The sequence below is a fragment of the Botrytis deweyae genome (assembly GCF_014898535.1).
Source record: "Botrytis deweyae strain B1 chromosome Unknown BDEW_041, whole genome shotgun sequence".
In the NCBI taxonomy this organism is placed as follows: Eukaryota; Fungi; Ascomycota; class Leotiomycetes; order Helotiales; family Sclerotiniaceae; genus Botrytis; species Botrytis deweyae.
In genome coordinates, this window is record NW_024066248.1 from 236,984 (window position 1) to 252,702 (window position 15,719).

The window sequence follows — 15,719 nt, forward strand, 5'->3', positions numbered from 1 at the left end:
ACCCCCGTACAAGCAAGCTACCGGCCAGTACCAGAACAGTATACATTATCAATATTTCGGTACAACACCTTCATCTTAATAATCTTTTGGTGTTTTCGACACTTCAACCTAGATAATTCTTTTCATATTTACCCTCGATACTGTCGTACATTTTGCGCTCTAGACGCTCCCAACCATGTCGTACGCGACATCTGCCAGAAACGTGGATCATACCAAGTAAGTTCGCGGGAATTTCGGGCTTCTCAAGCTTTCTATCCCCTATTATTGGCAAATTATGAACTGTACTGACATTGTTACATTCGATCAGGTCCGAGGCAGAACTTGCGATCAATATTCGGAAAGCTACAAGCATCGAGGAGACCGCGCCGAAACGCAAACATGTTCGTAGCTGTATTGTTTATACATGGGACCATAACAGCTCGGGTGCCTTCTGGGCTGGTATGAAAGTGTCAGTCTAAACCCTTTTGTACATGTATTGCAAAGACACCCTACCGGGCGTTAGAAGCTCATGGGGTTCCAATGATTCATTGATCTGGAAAAAGACGGGAATGACTAACTTCAGATCGTTTTTACAGGCAACCCATTCTTGCAGATGAGGTCCAAACATTCAAGGCGTTGATTACCGTTCACAAAGTTTTGCAAGAGGGTCATCCATCGACTTTGCGTGAAGCTATGGCGAATCGAAGTTGGCTCGACAGTTTGAATAGAGGCATGTCTGGCGAAGGTATGCGGGGTTATGGACCTCTGATAAAAGAATATGTCAACTTTTTGATGTCCAAATTGAATTTCCACCAACAGCATCCTGACTTTAATGGAACATTTGAATACGAGGAGTACATTAGTTTAAAGGGGATTAACGACCCAAATGAAGGTTACGAAACCATTTCAGATCTTATGACTTTGCAGGATAAGATCGAAAGGTTTCAGAAACTGATTTTTGCGCATTTTCGAAATGGAGGCCACAATGAATGCAGAATATCGGCCTTGGTTCCATTGGTTCAAGAGAGTTATGGAATCTATAAGTTCATCACGAGCATGTTACGGGCTATGCACACAAGTATGTTAGGAAGCCCACATTTAACTGTCGTATTCTGACGTGACCCGCAGCAACTGGCGATGAAGATGCTCTTGCGCCCCTGAGAGAAAAGTACGATTCCCAACATCACCGCCTTGTAAAGTTTTATTACGAATGCTCTAACCTCCGATACCTCACGAGCTTGATTACTGTGCCAAAGCTACCACAAGATCCACCCAATCTCCTTTCCGAAGACGATTCGGCTCCCAAATTACCTCAGCGACCGAAGCAAGAGATTGAGAGGCAAATTACACCCCCGAAACCCCCTAAGACGGAGGAGCCAGATGAAATTGGCGAGTTCTGGAAGAGTGAACAGGATCGACAAAACAGGGAGTATGAGGAACAACAGAGAGTGCTAGCAGAGCAGCAAAGACAACAAATGTTAGCACAACAACAAGCACAACTTCAAGCGCAGCAAAACTATGAAGAACAGCAGCGTCAACTGGCTGAGCAGCAAAGACGAGAGCAAGAACAATTGATGCTGCAACAATCTCAACAGCAAACTTATGGTCGTCTGGCGGAGCTCGAACGGGAGAACTTTGAGGCTCGAGCACAGTACGCAAGGGATCAGCTTGTGCTACAACAATTTGATCAGAAGATTAAGGCACTAGAGAATGAGCTTACGCAGCTGCAGAACAGTTATGGGCAACAGATTGGAAGTAAAGAGGATCAAATCAAAGCTTTACAAGAGCAAGTCAACACTTGGAGGACTAAATATGAAGCCCTCGCGAAGCTATACTCACAATTGCGACACGAACATCTCGACCTACTTCAAAGATTCAAGAGTGTTCAGCTGAAGGCAGCTTCAGCTCAGGAAGCAATCGACAAGCGGGAAAAGTTGGAGCGAGAGATCAAGACCAAGAATCTTGAGCTCGCCGATATGATCAGAGAAAGGGATAGAGCTTTACATGAGAAAGACCGTCTCACCGGTGGAAATCGGGAGGAAGTTGAAAAGCTTAAGCGCGAGCTTCGTATGGCTCTCGATCGTGCGGACAATTTGGAGCGAAGTAAAGGCAATGAATTGTCCACAATGCTTTCCAAGTACAATCGTGAAATGGCAGATCTCGAGGAGGCTCTTCGCAACAAGACCCGAGCGTTACAGGATGTTCAAGCCAAATACAGCGAAGGTGGCTCAGATGCCGAAAGACTGCTCAAGGATAAGGAGGACGAATTGGAGGTTTACAAGCAAAGTTTGGACGATGCACTGATCAGACTCAATGAGCTCGAGATGTCGAAAGGCGACACTGATCAGGCTTTAGATGGAGAGATTGACGCTATGCTCCTCTCAAATATTGACAAAATCAACGACATCATCGATTCAGTGCTTCAGAGTGGAGTTCAACGTGTTGATGACGCTATTTACGAGCTTGATTCCACTATGCAAGCTGGTAACCAGAATGCAACCCCATCTTATGTCCTTTCGCAAATTGAAAAAGCTTCAGCAAGTGCTACTGAATTCGCCACAGCATTCAACAATTTCATAGCGGATGGTCCAAACAGTACTCATGCTGAAATCATTCGAACTATCAACGTCTTTGCCAGCTCCATTTCCGACGTACTTAGCAATACCAAGGGTCTCACAAGGCTTGCGACAGACGACAAGAAGGCCGACCAGCTTACCAATGGTGCGCGCCAATCAGCGCAGTCTACTGTTACATTTTTCCGTGCCCTGCAAAGTTTCCGACTTGATGGCATGGATCCAATGCAACGAACTGAGGTTGTAATCAATAGCAACAATGAGGTACAAATCCATCTGCAACGCTTGAACAAACTTGCAGACACATTTGCGCCAAATAGCGGTAAACTTACGAACAATAAAGGAGACTTGGGAGATTTGGTTGACAACGAGCTTACCAAGGCCGCTGATGCAATCGCTGCTGCCGCTGCACGTCTAGCAAAGCTCAAGTCCAAACCCAAGGATCAATACTCAACATACAAACTTGAGATACACGATTCAATACTTGATGCTGCTATTGCAGTTACAAATGCTATTGCCAGATTGATCAAAGCGGCTACTGTTACTCAACAAGAAATTGTTCAGGCTGGTCGTGGCTCGTCGTCCAAGACAGCTTTCTACAAGAAAAACAACCGATGGACTGAGGGTCTCATCTCTGCCGCCAAAGCAGTCGCAACATCAACCAATACATTGATTGAGACTGCAGATGGAGTTCTTTCTGGGCGCAACAGTCCGGAACAGCTTATCGTTGCTTCCAATGATGTTGCAGCCTCCACAGCTCAGCTGGTCGCTGCTAGCAGAGTCAAAGCCGGTTTCATGAGCAAGAGCCAAGAGAGCTTGGAGCAAGCTAGTAAGGCTGTTGGCGCAGCCTGCAGGACTCTTGTCAGACAAGTGCAGAGCATGATCAAAGATCGAGATCAAGATGTTGAAGGAGAAGATTATGCCAAGCTTGGGGCGCATGAGTTCAAAGTCAGAGAAATGGAGCAGCAGGCAAGTTCCCTTGTACAAAAGTTTCTTTGGATTATTACTAACGTTTAAGCTCACAGGTTGAAATCTTACAACTCGAAAACAATTTGTCGGCGGCAAGGAAGAGGTTGGGTGAGATGCGAAAGATATCTTATTTGGAAGACTAGATCTTATGGCAGTGGTCGACGATGACTCCTTGTAGGCCGGCTGAGCATTACGCTTTGGCGGGAGGAAGCAAAAGGGCTGTACGGTTATTTTTTTAATAGGCGTGTGATATCCAGACTTCGTAGCAGTCCATTCATGGAAGATGATGGTACTTGTAGGGAATAAAAACATTCGTGAACACACTCTTGATACAGAAGTAAAATGAATCATCTGAGTTTTGTACATCACCCTTTTCACCTAATTATATTTTCTAGAGGTAGCAAAATCTGAAAAGACTTAATCGACTACCAATCATCCAGTACATAATTATGAAACCTTGATTACTGAAATGGTAAGTTCAACGAGTACAACAGAAGGCATATATTTTTAATTTCCAAGACGATATCTTTATACCAGCAGGAAGTTTGCGAGGATCTGATTGGCTCATAATGTGTGTTACTTGTTAGACACCATCTCCACCAATTCAGCTGGAAATACCCCTGATTCGGCGCCAGGGCTTCGGGATAATAGCAGAGGAATGTTCGAGCTCGGGTTCAAAGATTGGCATTGCAGACTTAAGTCTATAATAAGTGATGTTTAGAATATCTTAGATTAGATGATAATTGACACACAGACCTTCTACATGTTGAGATGAGAATTCCCATAACACTATGAGACTATCAAACATTTAGAAGTCAATCTGGACGACATCAAACGTTAGTAACTAATCAATGCTATCGTGACATTATGTGGTTGACCATCTCTAACCATCTCGGTTCCCAAATGTACCCCTATCATTAACAAAAACTCAAGCGATTGCAATCCAGTTCATCTCAAACCTCATCTCAAATCACGTACTCCGTACTCGTATTTATCCTTGTCGTTACCAAGTTAACTCCCCACACCTTGAAAGAGACTAATGTAATGTCTACAAAAGGTAAGCACAAGGTTATAAGGTTACGTACTCGCATTAGTGGTACGCCGATTTAGTAATTGGTGCTTGTATCTCCACATGCTTATTCTTACGACATGTAATTCTTGGATGTGGTAGGAAATAAAAGGGAGGGAAAAATACACCAGCCTGACATCACCAACTATCAAGACTCATCATATGTCTCATTGCATATGTTTCATAGAGAAGGAGAAAATTTGTTTAATCAGAAGAAGTATTCTATTCCATCTCCAAGTTCTTTCAAGTTCTAACAAAAGATAACTCTTTGTGAAGTTCAAACAAGCCTATAGAGAAAGAAACCCCAAATTTAATGCGATGTTAATGGACCAACCGAAACCTTTAACCCTTTTGGAAATATACAGGACCAGCGAGCTTGATGCTTAGCAGGTCATTTTGGAGTATATACCATTTCCAACTTATAAACAAATAGAAATGAAATCGATGTACTGAGACTGAAAACTATATACTGAGAATAAAAACTATATACTCGGAATGAAAACGAAGAGACTTGAAGCGTAATAACGGCTCCAAGTTCTAATGTTAGAAGAACCCGGGGAAAATGCACCAAGTATTTCATCTAAAGACATGCTGCGCCAGCGAGTATAAACATTCATCCAACTCCTTAATTTTGGGGTAGCTCCATGCTGGTGTGTGTTGATAGTGGAGCCGAGATGATTAACATCGGTACCACGAAAGTTCGAACGAATATATAAGAGGAACTAGAAGTCTGCAAAGACTAAGGCAGTCAGTATGGTAATTTCAAGTGCCTGGTCGAATTAACTCACGTGGTGGTGAAGGGGCATCGTCAGGCATATAGAGGCCGCCTGCATCAGCGAGAGAGGTAGGGTTGAATTGGTCGAATCGGGTGTCAAGTGCACTGAGGTCGATAGTACCACTGTCGTGACCCCAGTATCCAGCCATCATACCAGTGGACCAAGGAGGAGGAGGTAGTAGTGAGCCAGTTAATGATCCTGTTGCACCTGGTATTAGAGCAGGTGGAGTGTAAGCAAGAGGCTGATCGAAAGCTGGCTTCGGAGGTGGAGCAACGATGACACCGGAAGGCATTTCCCAGGCACCATATGCATTCTGAGTGGAAGCAATGTGCTGTGTAACAGGGAGAGTGCCTTGAATAGCCATGTTGGCCATTGGATGCACACGGTTCCAACCTTGAACAATGCTGGCAGCAGTCGCAGCTGGCAAGTAGCCTTGAGCACCACAAAAGGTGATGATGTCCAAATCTGTTAAGAGAGTTCTGGCGATGTGCGGTGGAAACGAACCGATCTCTGGTGGAGAAGTTTGGCGAAGACAGACAGTCCCTTCTTCATTGGTTTCGAATGTCCAGTTGAGGTCGGAAAGATAATCATCGACAGTTAGAATACCAATGTGGGGACACACGAGAGCAAGAAACTCGGATACGGATCTTTTTACACCAGCATCTCTCATGAGAGTATAAGCGCGAGCAATGATGGACCATTTGGCGTGAAAAGGATCACGACCCCACAAGACACTGAGGATAGCAGACTTGTACTTCTGCGGAATATTCCCAAGCACTGTCAAAATCATGTAGAAAGCTAAGCAGATATTAGGTTTTTGAAAAACACTTATTGGTCGGGGGACTTACTACGAAACAATATATATGAATTGACCGAGCGCCGAGGCGCCTCGACCCATGCGGTTTGTCTCTCATTCATTGCAACATGCTGCATGCCACCCTCAGCCTCAGAAATGAATGGAGCTGAATGATATGTCAGTGACTGCATGGCATCGTTGGCTCTTCTGCATTTTATCGCTGGTTTTGAAACGCGGTATTGAGTAGTCGTTAACTTTCTTTGCTGTCGCTTGTGGGTGTGCTTCATCGTGGTCTTAAAGGGAGCCGTCATGATGTATGTGTGGTGGTCCTCAATTGAAGTACAGCTTGTGCAAAGAAATATGATTAAAGGGTCATCGAAACTTTGTTCGATAATTGATAAAAAGTTGTTGTGAAGTTGCAGAAAGATTCCTAGGATATTGCTACAGGAGATATCTTACTTATATGGTTTCTGTGTGGCTGGAGTCGGCTAACAGATCTGTCTCAAAAAAAAGCTGATGTTAGTGAAAAGTGAAGAAACAAAGAATCTCTAATTCCTTTCACATTACAAACGCCGAGTATCTATCACGTGTTTGCATAGTTCAAGACATGCGAAAGTGAAGTGTTTTGTTTTAGATGTGTTGGAAGCATTTGATTCTCATCGAACTAGCTAAGAAACTTCCTCATTTAGTACTTCTATCTTGTAGCCCATCATAAATCGATGGTAGGGTACATTTGCATTCCCGGTTATTACTGGATTTTCCTGCCATCTAAAGCTTCGTTGAACAGCTTCTGTTAACTTCTCAATCCTCAACATCCCATTTTTGTCAGTCGCCGGCCTGTCTCCAGTCTTATACTGCACGTAGTTCACAGCCAGAGTTGAGAATCTCGAGTAGTTCATGTGCTCGAATGCTTCTCCAGGGGCAGGAAAATCATCCAAGGTGTCCTAGATGAAATTTTAGTGTCCCTCTTGGATGTCGAGAAGCATCTCACTATTAGACTTACGTTCACTTTGCTGTCAATCAGTTTCTCCTGTGGAATCTTCATTAGCTTTTTCATCTCCTTCATGAATATAGGACACATCTGATATACTCACAACTCTAAATTGCCTTTCGTAAAGTTCATACATGGTCGTGATTCTTCGAATTATATTGTCGCCAATATGTGGAATTTTCTGCTGAATTCCAACCCAACCCGGGGGCATCACAGGTGAAGAATTCTCTAGCCATCTGGTCCAAGGGTGCTTTCCATCTGCCCGCCCCGGATAAAAGAACGGTAGATCTCTGGCAAGTTCTTTCTCCTTCTCTCGCATTTTGTTTTGGGCGAGTTTACCGTCATTTTTTAAGACGATGACCTCTCGCAGATGATCTACAATTTCTGCTATACGACTCATCTTTGCAATGAATTGACGCTCTTGTGCCAAAGTTGAGAAGAGTTCGGGCGACTTTTTCAGTCTTCGACATTGGCCAAATACGGTGTTAAGATCATGGAAAATGTCGGCATACTTGGTAGGTAATAGATCGTGCATTGAGTTAAAGTCTGTATGTCTGTAGAGGCTGCAGAATTCCCAAATCAAGACGCAGCAGTCTGTGACAAGGGCATCTAGAAATGCAGGGTCGCACGGCGTTCCAGGAGCATTAGCAGCTGCCACGATTAGAAAACTGCATATATTTAATTTAGTTGCTCATATTGACTTACTTGCTTCAACTCCTGGATTGTAACGACTGTAAGTTAAAGATACCGAACTACCTCCCATTTTCATACCAGTCAGCAGTTCGCCTTTCCCTAGTGCCGCAGCTAGCTCCACAAATGTTGCGTCCGAAAAATATGATGGATCCTGCGTGTCGATCCTATCACGTTTCCAATTCCTGATAGCATTGAGAGGAACTTCACGAGCAGATCGATGTTTGTTGCCCCGTGAACTCCGTTTCCTCCTGTAGCCTTCTTGTCGAATTCTTAGACGAGTTCTAGCTTTCATATTGGAGCTGTTGTAGTTATCGTGAGGTGTCTGAATGTTGCGTTCCTGTGTTTCAACATGTCGAATTTGTTGTTACGAGATTCTCGCCAAAATACCTTGTTGATCGCAGGGCGACCAGAACTATCACGTGTCCAACAGCATCTACTGTCCAAGAAAAGAAACTCCAGAAACTCTACTGCCGAGTAATTAATCCGCATCCTCCATCAACTATCCACTCTTAAATCACGACTCTACTGATGATACTAGTATGGGTACAATGAGCACGTTTGGGCTCAATATTCACATGGATCACTCCAACTTACTAGAGCAACAGCTTCAGCCTGAGCACTGCAGACTTTCATATGGTGACGAACCAATGGGCATGAACTTCGCGCCAACAGAAGCTTGGCAAACGGTCCCAAATATCACGCACTCGTCAGTTCTTCATGGCTTAACCTGTGTTTCACGACTTACGATTTATGGAAAGGAGTTGGAATTTGGACTTTGATGTCCTATCATTATTGCGATCATTACTGCACTCATTGCATGTACATATTTTTTCTTCTTCTTCTTTTCTTTCATGTTTATATAGTTTCTCAGGTCCACAAGCTGCCATATCAGTTTTTTCATCTGAGATCGAGCCTATGGAATGGAAAGGAATGGAATCCAATTCATTGGATGGATTGTGAATACGGATTTGGTGAATGGTTGGAACTAAAAGCTGTACTTAGATTTCGCATACAGTTTACATGGTCTATATTATATATATACAGAAAAAACTTTTCAAACTTCATGATACCCTCTGATTGCTTCCTGCTCTGTGACAATGAATTGTGCTTTTTTTCTATGTGCCTTCGATGACACCATTCATCGTTACGAAAATCTCGATATTTTCTCCTTCAACTTCATTCTAATAATTACAATTCACTTTGTTTTTCCGTGGAAATCCAATTTGTGCGATTGTGTGTGAGTTTTGGGGGGGCTGGTGAATATTCTTCGCTTGCCCTAATCCCAGTTCTCGCAACTAAGGGGGCTGGTCGTTGTGAAGGATGGATATTAAAGTGAATGCTTATTCAAGCGAATGGCTATCGAAGTGAATTGTTCCCAAAGTGAATTAGTATCAAGTAAACTGGCATGATAGTGAATTGTGGACTCAGTGAATCTGAGAAGCGAGAATCTTTCTTTTCTAAGGAGTGAAGACTCATCTCGGGAACCTCGGGCATATGCTGAAGGGCTCACTCTTAGACAAGGCTAAGGCATCAAATTTATGAAAGCAGATAATGGTGAGTAGAAGTTGACATTAGGATATACAAAGATTTATGTGAAATGGGTGTTCTTTGATATGTATCACTGTCATCTTATACAATGTCTGCTTCTTGCATCCCTTTTGTGACTAATTATAAAACGTAGATACCATAGTAGACCGGCATGTGTGTGTACATAGGTATTCTGGAATTATGTTATTATACTATTGGTATGACGGGTAAGGTAAACATCTCCTTCTTCCCGCCACTTGTTCATTCTTACTTCCTGCCTTCTGCGCTGGTTCTAATCTTAAGTTTCCAGTCTCAAGTTTCCTTCCCGGTCCACTCACTACTCCAAATAAATGTACTACAGCGCCACTCTGTGTTCTTTTCTTGCTGACCTGATGGTCCCAGAGGTCGAGGACACATGTAGAAAGATCTACCACGGTTGACGCCTTGCTTCTTCGTTATATGGCTGATACATGGCTCCTTGTGTTCGCATTTGGGTGGAATGCGTTTAGTCAATAGCTTGGACCAAGATTCTTTCGCTACTATGGGGTCGTGTACTTCTTTGTCCTGTCGTGATTCATATGACTTCTCAATTTCCTCGTCGTTATTTGTGTTTCCCTCGGCCTTAGGGGGCGAGTCATTTTCTGTACTACAGCCAGCAAGACACTCCTGACCCACCGATTCTGCAGGTGTTGCTGTTGAAGAATCACTCGTAGACAAGGAAGGAGAATCTGCCTGATGTGCTGTCTGTGCTGTCTGCGGCGTCTTAGATTTAAAGAACCCCATCAAACTACTTTGGCCTTTTCCCAATTGCCCCTTATTCCCCCTTCCACTAGAAGGTCCTTTGTTTGTTTTGGCTTCGACCTTACCGCGCTTTGATGGTTGTGCCACTAGTTGCAATGCATCGGCGGACCTCTTGACTGGTGTAGGCGAGGATGATGATATGAAGGGCTTTGCCGGAGAAGTTATTTTAGTAGGAGATGCTCTGGATGGATTAACATTATTGGATATGCTGAATGACCCATCCGTTTGTGCTGACTCTAGTCCATTTCCAGCGTTGGACGAATTCGAGGGCAAAGCAGCAGTCGTCGAGCTGGTAGACTTTCTGGTGAACATGTCACGAATACTCTGCCGTCGATCGAATTCTGGAATTAGTTTGGCAGAGGTTGGCAGTAGATCCTTCATCGACCACTCCCGCACTCTGACTCCATTCTTAAACATATTCTTACTCATTACATCGCGGATATCGATCTCGACACCATCTAACTCCACTATAGGCTTCAAGGTAGCGAAAACGGGACAGTGGTCCGAGCCCATGAGTCCCTCCTGAATATTTGAATCTTGAAACCAATTCTTCCTATCCTCGCTACATAGAACGTAATCGATCCTTGAGCCAAAGTTTCCAGGTCTGGCGTTCATTTTTTGATCCCAGCAGGTAAACATTCCCTTCCGTGTAGGATGAAAGCCGCGGCATATATCCCACATGACTTGTGGCTCTTTTCCTTCATCTCTGTCTCCGATTACCTTTCCTCCGATGAGCAAATGATTGAATAGTCGGCGAGCAGGTGTCGATATGTATTCTTCCACTGTTAACCCTTCTTTCTTCAATTTCTCCTCTGCATTGGCTGTATCGATTTCCTCTCTGATAATATTAAGGTCCCCAGTCAGGAAAACACTCTTTCCTAGTGCTACAAGATTGCGTACTCGCGTATCGAGAGCATTCAAGAAGCCAATGCGGAACTCATCACGAGTTTCATCACGGTTCGCAGGGCAATATACACCAATGAGGATAAAAGCAGGGAATTCTAGGATAACACATCTTCCCTCCGAATCCAGAGTTGCGGCATCGAGGAAGTAGTCCTGGAGTTGAGCGCCTGTGGGATATCCTCCGATCTGCTGATCCTTTGGGAGGTCACGGAAGCTGGTTGTGGAGTTAGGAGGAGTTAAAACTCCCGTGATACCCTCCTCAGCACGTATTGGAGCGCACACTGAGTTTCTTGTATAGATGGCAACTCCAGAATATCCTTATGTCATAATGTGAGTACAAATCCAAAAAGTAAGAAAATCAGCATACCTTTCTTGTACTTTGGAAGACTGAAGTAGACGTCCCAACCTGGCACTAAAACCATATCATCTCTGAGATCTTTCCGCTGAATTTTGGTTTCTTGCATCACTAAAATATCAGTTTCGAGGATATCGAACATTGCCTTGCACATAAATTAGAGTGCATTTACACAACGGATTCATTCATGACTACTCACAGAAAAGGTCCTCTTCTCTCGCCATGGTTGATAACCAAATGGATTTCTACTCAGTTTTTAATGTCAGTTTACAGCATATAAATCAATTATTTTTCGAAGCTGCAAATCACCAACCTGATACCATTAACTGTGCTTTTGTTAGTGATGCATATTCGTGAACCATATCACACGCGCTTACCATTCCAAGTTGTAATTCTCAGCCCATGATTGCTATCATTGACTTGGTCCATAATTGCTATCTGTCGTTTGCATTAATCGTTTCTTTCCGTGTCGATTTGAGGGAGCTGAAGAAGCAGCCTCCAGGGTCCAGATAGAGAATCTCGATACGTAATTCGCAAATGCATCTCCCAAGAATTGAATCAAATATGATGATTCCCGGTGAACGACGCACAGTTAAGAGAGGCACAAAGACTATTTATTTACATTACTTCATCCTGACTTAACCAGAACTTCGCGCAACAATAAATCTCACCGGCATGTGCATCTGCATAAGGTTCACGTCTCCACGTGACAGTAACCCAAAGCTATCTACCGAATCGGGCGATTCCCGATGACCGAATAGATGCCTTAGGCATCAACGGCAAGTTCTCGTTTCCAAGGTGGAGATACTCAAATTGGCAGCAACATACGATAATTCTACAGCGTCGCGGCGCATAACCACACTACAACCTAGACACAATCGCAACCACCAAACAACAAACATGTTCTCTGCACGAGCAACCCGAGCAGCCGCCCAGCGCGTCGCCCGCCCTCAATCTATCCGAACCCCATTCCAAAGACGCTTTGCCAGCAGCGAGAGCACTTTCACCGGCGCCGAGAACAACGCTTTCAACCGTGAGCGTCAGGCTGTCAAGGACCATGCTGCCGCTACCAGTGGTACGTAAACACTGCCTCCTAAGATTTTGCGGAATTCAATTGCGGCAATACTAACAGAACCCGCAGATCTCTGGAGGAAGTTGTCAATCTAGTAAGCTATACACCACATGGACAAGTGCGGGGGATGGGAGACTGGTTGGGAATCATAAGGCAGGAAGGAAATTAAGGCTGATTATTGGGGTAGTGCTACGATTCCTTGCTTGATCATCGCAAGTGTCAATGCTAAGATCTTGTGGGATGAGCATTGGGCTCATTGGGATCACATGGAGCCTTTGGAGGAGAGACCTGAATACCCATATCAAAACATGAGAACTAAGAACTTCTTCTGGGGTGACGGAGACAAGGTAAGTTGAATCCCTTTGTAATTTTGCAAGATTTGTTACTAATTGTATTCGTAGACACTTTTGTAAGTTTTTACTGAATCTATTCCGAGAAAGCGAGCTCTAGTGGACCGCATCATCAGACTGTACGAGATTAATACTAATAATGCATGATAGCTGGAACGAGAAGGTCAACTACCACAAGAAGGAGTAGATTTAATGATCAGTGTGGAATTGGTGCTTGCTCTGTTACTTCACTGGACAATGGGGGGTCTTCGGGAAGACGGGAGGTTGAACATAGAATGGCATTCATTAGATGTAGTCTAGCTTTTTGATCGTAACAATACTTCCCATTACCATTTGCATCATGACTTTTTCTACCTCAAGCTCCTTATCTATCCACGCTTGACTTGGTGATGTATGAACTCAAACATACTTTAGATATGCACCGCAGTTCTCTGCTGCTCGAGGTCCAAGAATGATGAAGCATAATCATTTGCCAATGCTTTGTCTCCCATAGCCATCATAATCATTGCTTTCTTAGCCCGTGACTCACATTGCCCATTGATATCCCCGATAGCACAGAATTCCTTGAAGGCCCTATCAAGGAAGTCCAAGGATTTTGTTAAATTCTCGGTTCTTCTTGGATCACCTGCTGCTGCTTGTCCTGCCAATCCCATGAAGGACTCTGCAAGACAAGAATAGAGCTGAGCGCTAAGTGAACAATTCTCGCATTCCAATGCTCGAGGAATGATGGCGATGACGATTTGACAGGCAGCTTGAAACTCAGAAAGTGCGACCAGAATATTGGCCACAGCTCCCATTGCGGCCCAAAGCGCTGGCATCAAGCGTGCTCGCCATGCTATACTTGCTGCACGAACCGCAACAGAAAAGCCTTTCTCTGGACGACCTGTTCTGCTTTGTAAAAGGGCTTTCATCGTCAGTATCTTAACTCGCAGGTTGATATCATCTCCGTGTTCCTTTAGCGAAGAGGCTAGTTGCTCCAGTTTTGACAATGCAGCGCCAAAGTCTGCTCGACGAACAAGGTAGTCAATGTGAAGGGTGCTGATCTCAAAGAAGAGATCCGAGTCCGCTTCGAGACCGTCGCATTGAAGTAGCTGGGATAGAATGTGATCAGCTCCCTCCAGATTGTTGGTATAGAGATCATTCCTAAGACGTAAAATTCCACGATACCTCAGCCAGTACTGATTGGCCTTCCATGAACGCAAAGAGTTAGAATCTAAACCCTCTAGCCGCTCTGCTGCTTGGTCATAGGAACCTCGTTCCATTAGATAATGTGCTATCCGGCAGGTAAACCTCAATGTATCATCAAACAGGCCGTACTTAGCATGACATCGGAGAAATATCTCACTATACTGCTTGGACAGACAAACCAGTCCTAGGCGACCCCACAAAGAAGACTGCATAGCCGTTTGTGGCCCCATCATACTCTTCATACCTTTCTCCGTTACCAGATGAGAACTCTTAAGTATGCCCTCAAAAGCGCTCGCCACACTCTCGCCATTCGACAGTGTCAACTTTGCCTCACTGAGCAGTGAAGAGCTCCAGAGTGTCCACATACCACTCTCTTTAGCCTTGATCCGTAGGAACGCAAGCCCCTCTTTCTCAACACCTAGCATACTCGTTGAGCCAGACCCTTCAATGATGTTTGGATGTGCCTTTCCAAAATGATATAACCAGTTCAGAGCAAAATTCAGACATGCCATGTCCTTGTTCTCTCTTGCGGTAGAGACAGTTTCCAGCATCGCGGCTACTGCCTCATCATAACATTCGAAATCAGCTTGAAGAACTGCAAGATTCATGAGGGCATATTGGTAAAACAATCGGTCTCGATTTTGCATCGTGTAGTCGAAATAGCGATGAAGGCTATCGAAGGACGAAGGGTAGTCGCCAGATCTCCATGCATCTAGAAAGCTAACAGGCTATTAGCTTATACTGAAAATTGGGGTTGTGTTGTACTCACGTCAGGTAGTGAGATAAACTGGGCGTGATTATACTATCATCCAGGAGGGACTTGAGCTTAGATTTCACCTCTATTGACATTCTTGTACCCAGTTCTGGAAAACGATTAGAAATACTCAGATAATTAATCCCAAAAACTTACTCTGCATCTGCTCCACGTGGAATTCGAGAAGCTTTTCCACATCATCAGTACTGACCGACCCAGCGGCGTTTTCCTCCTCCAGACCACCATAAGCTATGTGAGCCAAGGTTTCGGTCTCCTCAAGCCCCCAGTCTTCCTCTCCTTCTGTGAGCACTCTATCGCCAGCCCAGATGCCAACCACGCGCCCTCTCCTAGCCCAGTATGCCTTTGACGGCTGCCTCCATCTCATGAAAGTCGTCCATAACTGTAGCACATCGCCGAACTTTAATCGTTCAAACTCAATCTTAGCTTTTCGTAAGAAGCTACCGAACGGTGATATACGAGACAATAATATCATATCCCCTGAAGGTGGAGGAATCCCCATTTCACCATCCTTCTTAATGTCCTCCCGGGACTTGGCCAAGAGATTGTTCAGCCTCGCAAAAAATTCATGCAAGGCATCTAGACTGTCGACCTTCCAAAGCTTTGCAAGAAAGTGATCCCACAACGACCTTCCTGGATGCCCGGAAGCTGCGCTGTGTTGCTTGAGTAAAGTCTCGAAGGCTTCTAAATCGAGGACTGGATATTGTGGGGTAGAAGCTCTTCCTACTTGCTTGACCGAGCTTGATGGTAGCAACTGTGCAAGAACAAAAGAAAGTATAGATATTGTGGAAGATGTTGAGACAACGCCATCTGTATATAGCTCTATGAGTATGAGCAAACCGATTTTGGAAGGTGTCAAATAGCGTGTCATGGTCAAAATAATCCGACGGTTACTTTGCACATTG

At 44.3% G+C, this 15,719-nt stretch overlaps 7 protein-coding genes across 7 annotated transcripts; 3 read left to right on the forward strand and 4 right to left on the reverse strand.

The window, feature by feature from the left end:
• Positions 1-175: 175 nt before the first annotated feature.
• On the forward strand, positions 176-3,664 carry EAE98_010887 (uncharacterized protein; the record flags this gene model as incomplete). The annotated part of the gene is made up of 5 exons (XM_038958509.1): positions 176-216; positions 308-448; positions 576-1,057; positions 1,108-3,521; positions 3,578-3,664. 5 exons carry the CDS (start codon positions 176-178, stop codon positions 3,662-3,664), a joined length of 3,165 nt encoding a protein of 1,054 aa, XP_038805169.1.
• A 1,648-nt stretch (positions 3,665-5,312) lies between these two features.
• On the reverse strand, positions 5,313-6,473 carry EAE98_010888 (uncharacterized protein; the record flags this gene model as incomplete). The annotated part of the gene is made up of 3 exons (XM_038958510.1): positions 5,313-5,329; positions 5,379-6,164; positions 6,215-6,473. 3 exons carry the CDS (start codon positions 6,471-6,473, stop codon positions 5,313-5,315), a joined length of 1,062 nt encoding a protein of 353 aa, XP_038805170.1.
• A 357-nt stretch (positions 6,474-6,830) lies between these two features.
• On the reverse strand, positions 6,831-8,138 carry EAE98_010889 (uncharacterized protein; the record flags this gene model as incomplete). Its single annotated transcript, XM_038958511.1, has 4 exons — positions 6,831-7,106; positions 7,166-7,192; positions 7,257-7,804; positions 7,859-8,138. 4 exons carry the CDS (start codon positions 8,136-8,138, stop codon positions 6,831-6,833), a joined length of 1,131 nt encoding a protein of 376 aa, XP_038805171.1.
• A 57-nt stretch (positions 8,139-8,195) lies between these two features.
• On the forward strand, positions 8,196-8,625 carry EAE98_010890 (uncharacterized protein; the record flags this gene model as incomplete). Its single annotated transcript, XM_038958512.1, has 2 exons — positions 8,196-8,320; positions 8,385-8,625. 2 exons carry the CDS (start codon positions 8,196-8,198, stop codon positions 8,623-8,625), a joined length of 366 nt encoding a protein of 121 aa, XP_038805172.1.
• A 1,060-nt stretch (positions 8,626-9,685) lies between these two features.
• On the reverse strand, positions 9,686-11,861 carry EAE98_010891 (uncharacterized protein; the record flags this gene model as incomplete). The annotated part of the gene is made up of 5 exons (XM_038958513.1): positions 9,686-11,394; positions 11,445-11,577; positions 11,632-11,677; positions 11,746-11,758; positions 11,810-11,861. The coding sequence occupies 5 exons, from the start codon at positions 11,859-11,861 to the stop codon at positions 9,686-9,688; spliced, it is 1,953 nt and encodes a 650-aa protein (XP_038805173.1).
• Positions 11,862-12,332: 471 nt separating this feature from the next.
• EAE98_010892 (uncharacterized protein) lies at positions 12,333-13,041 on the forward strand (the record flags this gene model as incomplete). Its single annotated transcript, XM_038958514.1, has 5 exons — positions 12,333-12,507; positions 12,574-12,598; positions 12,692-12,851; positions 12,906-12,913; positions 13,005-13,041. The coding sequence occupies 5 exons, from the start codon at positions 12,333-12,335 to the stop codon at positions 13,039-13,041; spliced, it is 405 nt and encodes a 134-aa protein (XP_038805174.1).
• A 223-nt stretch (positions 13,042-13,264) lies between these two features.
• EAE98_010893 (uncharacterized protein) lies at positions 13,265-15,685 on the reverse strand (the record flags this gene model as incomplete). The annotated part of the gene is made up of 3 exons (XM_038958515.1): positions 13,265-14,762; positions 14,812-14,905; positions 14,953-15,685. 3 exons carry the CDS (start codon positions 15,683-15,685, stop codon positions 13,265-13,267), a joined length of 2,325 nt encoding a protein of 774 aa, XP_038805175.1.
• Between the last annotated feature and the right edge of the window lie 34 nt (positions 15,686-15,719).